Source organism: Camelina sativa, chromosome 20, assembly GCF_000633955.1.
Source record: "Camelina sativa cultivar DH55 chromosome 20, Cs, whole genome shotgun sequence".
In the NCBI taxonomy this organism is placed as follows: Eukaryota; Viridiplantae; Streptophyta; class Magnoliopsida; order Brassicales; family Brassicaceae; genus Camelina; species Camelina sativa.
Window position 1 is genome coordinate 25,638,928 of NC_025704.1, and position 9,694 is coordinate 25,648,621.

At 36.6% G+C, this 9,694-nt stretch overlaps 1 protein-coding gene and 1 pseudogene across 1 annotated transcript; one reads left to right on the forward strand and one right to left on the reverse strand.

Moving 5' to 3' along the window:
• On the forward strand, positions 3,242-6,811 carry LOC104772818. The gene is made up of 4 exons (XM_010497386.1): positions 3,242-3,669; positions 3,842-4,496; positions 4,686-5,325; positions 5,514-6,811. The coding sequence occupies exons 1-4, from the start codon at positions 3,242-3,244 to the stop codon at positions 6,809-6,811; spliced, it is 3,021 nt and encodes a 1,006-aa protein (XP_010495688.1).
• LOC104772819 overlaps positions 8,381-9,694 on the reverse strand; it is a 3,702-nt pseudogene continuing 2,388 nt past the window's right edge.

Below are 9,694 nucleotides of genomic sequence, written 5' to 3' on the forward strand. Positions count from 1 at the left end.
ACGAGAGCCCAAGGCTCATGGTGCTTCATCGATTAACCGCTGCATCAATCCGGTGAAAGATTCGTGGTCGAAATCAAGGGAGCAGTGGAAGGGAGAAGCTTCCTCGACACACCAACGGTAAGAGCTCTATCGGCGGTGGTGCGACGAGGAGTAGAAAAGGGAGATTCACGGCAAGGATCGAGAGAGAGGGTGGTTAGATCTGAAACTCGGAGTTTCTGGAGGTTTCTCAGGGTTGTTGTTCGATGGGGGAGGTCGTCTACGGCAAGGAGGAGCTAAGCCACCGTCGAAGGGTTCAGATCTACTCCCTACCGCCTATCTCTTCTCACATGTGAGCCTGTTTCTCTTCGACAATGAAAGCTCGGCTCTTTTCTTCCTCCTCGAAGCTGCTCTACGGTGGCGGGATGGCAACGGATCTTGGATCACCATCTCCGTTTGACTCGCGTCGTCCAGGCTCGTCGGAGGACCTGTTTCGACGAGCATCCGCAAAATTTTGGGCGGCGGCTGCAACTGTGTTCTTCAGTTGCAGAATTAGGGTAAACGAAATCCGGTTTGATTCTGGTTCGTGTTTTAAACCTGGGTCAATTTTGATTCACGGTTTTTTATTTGGTTTGATGTAAGCGGTTTAAGCCCTTTGGGAATTGTAATGGGCTAAATCCGGAAATAGCCCATTGGGCATTTATTTATAAAAATTGAATACGCTTTAACAAAAAAAAAAAAAAGTTCAAATTAAATTTTTGTCGATTTAATATTTTAAGTCGGTACCTAGTGACTAGGGCTACTACCTACAGCTGTTATGAAATGTGTATAAAACAATTTTTTTTCTCGGTGAATTTTTATAATGTTAAATGTCGTATTTAATTCATTATTTGACCGCAAAAATATAATCAATATTTGCATTCTAACACACTTTTCTATAAAAAAAATTGCATTCTAACACACTTTGGACTAACACATATTTCTGTTATTTTTTATTTTTTACTTTATTTTCTTTCTCACCCTCTCTAACTCTCTCTCAATTTCCAAATAATTTTTATTTTATTCGTTTATCTTACTCTCTCTCTTTGATATATGTGTTTGAATAATCTTGAGTAGTGAATAACAATATATATATATATATATATATATATCCCTTAGCCACATTTATATCTTTTTAAAATTTTTCATTCTGATATATTTATCATCTACAAAATCAAATCCAGATGCTTATATGTTTATGAATGATTAGTTTCATGTTTAATATATATAGTATCATCCATCAAATTTTTTTCATATGTTATTGATCTTCAGTTTTATGTTTTCTAGTAAAAAAATCTTCAGATTTGGCTACATTTGTAACAATTACTATGAAATTAAATTTATGATTATGGTTTATGATCTAAGGTTAAGGTCTAAAGTTTAGGATTTAGGTGTTAGGGTTTAGGCTTTAGGGTTTAGGGTTTAGGGTTTAGGATTTAGGATTTAGGGTTTAAATGTTTAAGGTTTAGGGTTTAGGATAGGATATAATGATCGGTCTCATGCTTAGTTTTTAGGGATATGATGAGGTTAAAATTGTTTGATAGTTAACAACGATTGTTTCACCAAAATACAAGTAGTTTTTAGTGGACGTGTATAACTCATCATCCATGTGGATATTATTTTAGAATAAGTATCCACAAATAAGACATTAGTATCCACAAATACGTATCCACATAATAAGACATTTTTAGCATCCACATAACAATTAACAAATATTCAACAATAATTGGATAATTAGGTATTCATACATTTTTCCCTGATCATCCTAAAGTAAGTATTCATCTAGATATGTTAACCATCCACATAATAGCGAACAATTATTCAAATATAAATAAATAATTTATAACTAATCAGTATTCATAGCACCTCATCCACATGATGGCATCAAATTTTTATTATACAAACCTAGTTTTTAAGATAAAAATACAATCGCTCAACACAAATTAATGGACACCAATTTTGTAAAGAATGTTGTCCACGTAAACAATACATAATGGACACCATTGTTTCGAGCAGTTATATATCCAGGACCTTTGTAGAAAAACATTCTTATTGGAAACAATGCATTAATAATGCATTATTATGTTAATTAGGCATTCTTATGTATCCACAAAAAAGTATCTACAAAAAAAATATTCACAAAAACGTATCCACAAATAAGTATCCATAAAAAAGTATCCACATAATAATTTACAAATATTCAACTATAATTGGATAATATGTAATACAATTATTCATTTGAAATATAGTAAGATGGATCATCAAATGTAGAAAAAATAAAATTATAATGAATCATAAAAACAAAATTGAAAATATATGTTATAATAATTAAATAAAATGATTACAAAGAGAGAAAGAGATAAGCAAGAATCTAGGATAAAACTATCCCACAAAATTGAAAATAAATTCTGGCACTACATGATTCTTGTTAACATATAAACTTTTATTTTTTTTGTTTTTTGAATCTTAATTTTTTTGAAACTAATAAATCTAGAAAATCATAGAAAATAAGAAGAAAATAATTAAATTCTGTTGTTTAAATCTCAAAAAAAAAAATCAACTATTTAGTCGCTCATCTGAAATTAATATTTTCTGGATTAGACTTTCTACTATATTAAAAATATATATATATATATATATATATTTAAAAAGAAGCAAATTAGAAAACATACATAAGTACGAAAAACATTGTAAGTGAAAAAACTTGATATAGGGGATTCCAAAAAAACGCTTAGGACCCTCTTTCTAAACTAGTGGTTTCATTAGGGTTAGAATAGAGAATTGACTGGAGTAAAACACTCTCCATTAAGACCTTTTCATCCAATTTATGTCTTTGTCGGCTCTTTGGATAAATCTTTCGCAAAAAGTTGTCAAGGGTTCTTCTTTGATCAAGCTCTTAATTTCAAAAGTTGGTTCAAGTTTCTTGTTAGTGGTGGTTCTACCGTTTATTCTGCAGAGAGTTTAAGGTTTGCAAAGGTTTTCTTTGTTTGGGGCCTTTGGGTTTTTAGATCTCGGATCTAGTTTTAGTCTACAAGTGTTTCAGCATGTCGTCAGCCATGGATAGAGCTCTGATGGCTATGTCTCTGGATGAGGAGGATCTTCCTTTTGATATGCCTAACCTCCCGGAGTTCTCGTCTTGTGAGAAAAACGTCTTAAGTCTGGTTGGCAGAACTCTCAATCCTGGTTGTCAACCGATGGATCAGCTCGTCCGTATCATGCTGCGTAAATGGTAGAAGTTGGGAAGGACAAGAGGAGTGGCTCTGTCAAAAGAGAGATTTCATTCTTCTTCACTTCGGAACATGATCTCCTCGAGGTTCTAGAAAAAGGTGTTCATACCTTCAATGAATGGACGATAGTGGTGGATAGGTGGGTTGAGTTTCCCCCGGATAACTATCTCCAGTTCACACCTATGTGGATCCAGATGTGGAATATTCCGATAAATTTCTATACAAAGGAGGCGCTCACAGCCCTAGGGGAATTGATTGGTCAGGTTACAGAAGTTGCTTTTGATGCCGAGAAGCCGCAGTTGCAGGATTTTATAAGGGTTAAGGTTTTGTTTGATGTATCCAAACCTCTAAGAAGATCCAAGATTGTTAATCTCCCCAAAGGAGATACTACCTCGGTTAATTTTGAGTATGAAAGGGTTCAAAAAAGGTGTTTTACAAGAGTGAAGAAGTGTATTGGAGTCAACGTAGCAGGCAGAAGTGGCTGAGATCAGAGAATAGGAACTCAAAATATTTCCATGGATCAGTGAAAGGAAACAGAGCGAGAAAGAGGATTGAAATCTTGATGGATGCTAATGGGGTAGCTAAGAAATCTGAAGCAGCAAAAGGGGAAGTGGCTCTGCTTATTTCACCAACCTTTTCAAATCGTCAAATCCTCCGAGTTTTCAAGATTGGTTTTCAGATTTTCCTGCCAAAGTCACTGATGATATGAATCAAAACCTCATTGGTAAAGTTTCATCGGAAGAGATAAGAGATGCCATCTTCTCCATTGATCCAACGAGTGCTCCGGGTCCGGATGGTTTGACTGGTTTGTTCTTCCAACAATATTGGACCATTGTTGGTACCCAAGTGATTAAAGAGATCAAAGGTTTCTTCGAGCAAGGTGTGTTTCCTGTGGAGTGGAACTATACGCATTTATGTCTTCTTCCAAAAACTCATCACCCCACAGAGATGACAGACCTGAGACCCATCAGTTTGTGTTCAGTGCTGTACAAGGTTATCTCCAAAATTTTGGTCTCTAGACTGCAACCAATTCTACCCTTCATCGTCTCAGTGAATCAATCAGCTTTTGTAGCGGATCGCCTGATAACTGATAACATTATGATTGCGCATGAAGTTGTTCACAGCCTCTCTTCTCATCAGGAGATCTCCTCTCAATGCATGGCGGTGAAAACAGATATGTCAAAAGCTTATGACAGAGTAGAATGGAGCTACTTAAGGTTCTTGCTGTTAGCAATGGGTTTTCATCAGAAGTGGGTTGGTTGGGTTTTGAAATGTGTGTCGTCAGTCACCTTCTCTGTCTTGATTAATGATCAAGCTTTTGGAATGATCCAACCGCAGCGGGGAATAAGACAAGGGGATCCCTTATCTCCCTTCTTGTTTGTTCTTTGTACGGAAGGTTTAACTCACCTCTTAAACAAAGGACAGTTAAATGGTATTTTTTAGGGCATCAAGTTTTGGGTTGAAGGTCCAGAGGTCCACCATCTCCTGTTTGCAGACGATAGTCTGTTCATGTGTCAAGCAACAGTTGATCAATGCTCATTCTTGTTAAATACCTTGAAAAAGTATGGAGATGCTTCAGGTCAGTCGTTAAATCTCAACAAATCCTCTATAACCTTTGGGTCCAGGATTTCTCAGGACACCAAAGTTGAAATTCAGACCAAGATGGGTATATTCAAAGAAGGAGGAGCTGGCACTTACTTGGGGATGCCAGAATGCTTTAGTGGCTCAAAGGTGGAGTTGTTGAATTATATTAAAGACAAAGTCAAAGAGAAGTGTTCTGGTTGGTTCTCCAAACTTCTCTCTCAAGGAGGAAGAGAGGTTCTCTTAAAGTCAGTCGCTTTAGCCATGCCGGTTTTTGTTATGTCGTGCTTCAAGCTTCCAAAAACCACTTGTTCTAACTTAGCCAGTGTCATGGCGGATTTTTGGTGGAATAGTACTGAGCGTTCGAAGAACATTCATTGGTTAAGCTGGGAAAAGCTCTGTCTTCCTAAGGAACAAGGTGGCTTAGGGTTCAGAGACATCCACGTCTTTAATCAAGCCCTTTTAGCTAAGCAGGCTTGGAGGCTTTTGCAGAACCCTGAGTGTTTATTTGCCAAAATTTTAAAAAGCCGGTACTTTCCCTCTTTTAACTTTTTGGAGGCACCTTTAGGACCGCGACCATCCTTTGCATAGAGGAGTATCTTGTTTGGGAGAGAACTACTGTGCCGGGGTTTAAAGAAGAATGTTGGGAATGGATCATCCGTTAAAGTTTGGTTGGATCCTGGATTGAAGATGAGGAAGGTTGGAGAGCTCCTTGGAGGAGAATGGATTTTTTCGATCCTAATCTCAGAGCTTCAGATTTGATTGATGTGGTCAGACGGGATTGGGATCCCCAAAAGCTGTCGGAGAACTTCTTCCCAGATGATGTCCAGCGAATCCTTCAGATAAGACCAGTGGTTGTGAGTGAAGACTTTTTCTCCTGGAAGCACAATAAAAATGGGGAATTCTCAGTTAAATCTGCTTATTGGCTGGGTTCACTCTTAAGTAACTCTCCAGTGATTGTGGAAGCCAACCAACTTCCCTCCATTAATGTTCTTAAAGCCAAAGTTTGGGATTTACAAACAGACCCAAAGATTCAGGTTTTCCTTTGGAAAGTGCTGTGTGGAGCCCTTCCTGTTGCTTCAAAACTGATTGGTCGAGGTATGAAAGTGGATCCTTCTTGTCAAATCTGTGGAGAGGTTGATGAGTCTATCAATCATGTTCTTTTCAAATGCTCCATGGCTAGACAAATTTGGGCGTTAACTGATGGTTCGGTCTTTTCCAATTTTCAGTTTCTTTTAGAGAACGTTAGAAACCCTCTCTGGCCTGATGAATTAAGGAAGTCTTTCCCCTGGACCCTTTGGAGAATTTGGAAGAATAGAAACTTGGTTTCGTTTGAAGGAAATGGGTTCTCTCCTTTGGAATCTGCTCAAAAAATCAGAGAGGACTGGTTGGAGTGGATAGAGACTCAAAAAGTTGAAGAAGAAGCAGAAGGGGAAAAGGATAAAGCAGACTCGGGTGAAGATTGCAGGCAGAGTGTTGGCCTCGATCAGAACAGAAAGGTTTGGAGAAGACCAGCACCAAACTGGCTAAAATGTAATGTTGGTTTTTCTTGGTCAAACAGAAATAAGTTAGCAGGTTGTGCATGGATTTTGAGAAACCATGAAGGAATGGTGTTGTTACATAGCCGTAGAGCCTTATCCAGGTGTAAGGATAAGCAAGAGGCTCAGCTACAGTGGGCAATTGATAGCATGTCGAGTCACAGGGTGAACAAAGTGGTTTTTGCGTTGCAAGAAGAGTATTTGGTAAATGCGATTACCAAACCTGCAACTTCGCCTTCATTTAGATATCAGTCTATGGAGGTTGCTTCGTCTCTTAGGTCTATTTTAGAATGGAAATTATTTTTGGAAAACTCATCTTCAAACAGAGGGGCTTTGCTTGTAGCTCAGAGTGTCACTACTGATTGCAGGTTGCAATCGTATGTGGCATCAGGTCACCCTTTCTGGCTAAATGGTCTGTTTGAGGAGGAACGTGTTTTATCCTCTGATTGAATTTGAGTTTTGTATTTAGTAGGTGGGTTATAGATGGCAGCTGTTGTTTAGGCTGTTTTGGTTGTTGGTTTTTTGGCTACTGTTTGTAGCAGAGAAAGGGTTGAAGTCTGTATCCTTTCTCTCTGTATGTATTTATGGGCTGTTGTAACCGATTGTATGACCCTTCAATATATACAACACCAGTTGACAAAAAAAAAAAAACATACATAAGCACATCATGATCATACAAGTTATTTAGCTACAATTAGTAATAAAATTGTCAAAATAATTTCTCTATTTTTTTTTTGAGCAAGAAGCATAAATAAGAGTTAAGAATATGTTGATGATAGAGAGAAGGAGAATCTAATAAGATATTGATGTGTAAATTGTGAGTTGTCTTAAATCTTACTTTTTTATTTGGTTGAGAGAGAGAAAGAAGTAACAAAGTAAGAGAGAAGAATGAGATAGAGACAAAAAGATATTTGGTTTGGTTACTTTTTAGTTTGTTTTCTTTGTTTATATTTGAGTAAGGGTAAACTTGTCATAAAAAATAGTGAACAATGGAAAAAAGTGCTCTAGGGCATCTTTATAGGGGAAACTATTTTAGGTGTTCTTAGAGTAAAAATATTATGAAAATAATGTAAGATCAGTAGTTAAGATCTTTTGTTAAAAAGATAGTTATTGGGAGAACATGTTTAAGATCATAAGATTTAATAATATAATATTCTTAAACATATTACAATTATAAAAACTTATAAAATAACATTTAAATTGCAAACTTATAAAACTTTTACTAAAATTCAAAATACAATACCAAATTTTTATGAAACAACAAAAACATTAAAGATAAAAAAAAACATATTACTTAATTGAAGCACATAAACATTTTATTTAATTAATATATAGTTTAATGTCCAAATTTATTCTATATATTCTTAATCAGATCCTCTTTTAATTTGTGAAAAATTGTTTGCAAACAATTGTATCCATTCACAGCTTGCCACGTCAGCTTAGAACTGAGCCAAGATCAGTCTACATCAAGAACTAAAAAAAGTGTTCTAAGCCACTATTCATTATTTTTCTATTTTTTTTGGGCTAAGAACACCCCTCATGTTCTCCCTATAAAGATGGCCTAAGGGCATCTTTATAGGCACAACAGTTTTTTGTGTTCTTAGATTAAATAAATTAGGAAAATAATCTAAGATCAGTAGTTAAGATCTTTTGCTAAAAAGTTAGTTATAGGGAGAACATGTTTAAGATCTTAAGATTTAATAATATAATATTTTTAAACATATTACAATTATAAAATCTATAAATTTGGTATATAATATTAGAATTAAACTTATTACAATTATATAATATTCTTAATCATATTCTTAAACTTATAAATTATAAAAATTATTGTATTTTGAAATTGTGTTGTGAAGCCACCAGGCTCTGATCGGTACATATGTAACTGTTTCTACAATTGTGGTGCACAATGATCTCCTAGAGTGTTTGATAACGTAAACTTAGTTAAACATTATCATAATATTTATGGGTTACGAAATTCAATCCGTATGAAATTCAATTAGTTAAACATTAACTTAGTTATGAAATGATGTTATCAAGTGCGTGATGAAGTGCGTTTTCTTTATCATCTTCCTCCAAGTTTAACAAAACCTGTGTGGTGATTGGTCTATACCCGGCCACCCTCAGTTTTTCTGAGATTTCTACGAGCATTGAGTTGATTTCTTTGGCTCTCGGGTGAGAATCATCTTCCACAAGAAACTCATGAAGCACACCATCAATGTCGATCCAACTACACCCGGGATCTTTTCTTATATCCATCTCCTTCATTCTGAGCCTCATCTCCGAAACCTCTGACCATTTTCCTTGAGAAGCATACATGTTTGAGAGGGCCACATAAGCTCCACTGTCATGAGGAACCATATCCATCACAATGTCTGCAACACGCTTGCCCATCTTGACATTTCCGTGCATTCTGAAAGCACCCAAAAGTGCTTTCCATATCACATCATCTGGTTTTATAGGCATATTAAGTATGAACTCCTCAGCCTCATCAAGAAGACCATAACGACCCAATAGATCAACCATACACCCGTAGTGCTCAATCCTATGCTCTAACCCATCCACACTCACCATTTCACTAAAATACTTCCTTCCTTCTTCTATTAACCCAGCATGGCTACAAGCAGTCAAGAGATTGATGTAAGCAACATCACTAGGCTGAACTCCAGCCCGCCTCATTTTACAAAAACACTCAATAGCTCAGTAACATTCCATAACACAACCTCACCATCTCTCTTTCTTCTATCAACCATCACCACCATATCTTTCTCTATAATGTTCTTGTAAAACAACACACAAGCATCTTTCATCAAACCACTTATCACATACATTCTAACGAGATTACTCATCACAGCTCAACCCAAGCTTCAAAGCCAACCCATGAATCTGCTTACCTTGTTGAATCTTCCCTGTTTTCGCACAAGCCTTAAGCACAGAAGGAAACGTGAACCGGTTCGGTTCAACGAACTCATCGCTCATCATCAAGCAGAACAATGCGATTGCGATTACAGCTTTGTCTTCTTCATCGCTCTCACTGAAACCTCTGATTATAGTATTCCAAGAGAAGCAATTTCGTTGAGGCCTCTGATTAAAGATCTTATGTGCGTAATCGAGGTCACGGTGATGGACATCGGATCGCAACACACAACCCCATAAATGAAAAAGAGAGGATCTTTTTATGAGATAACAGAATTGTAACTAGGAATATGAAATGACAAACCTAGATTAAACTTTGGCCGGAGATTTCGGGAGTCAAAACGCAATCAGGCACCGGCCGATCGATCAAACGAGAGGGACCGAAACAAAGTCTGGTCGGGTTGACTCGGTTCTGCA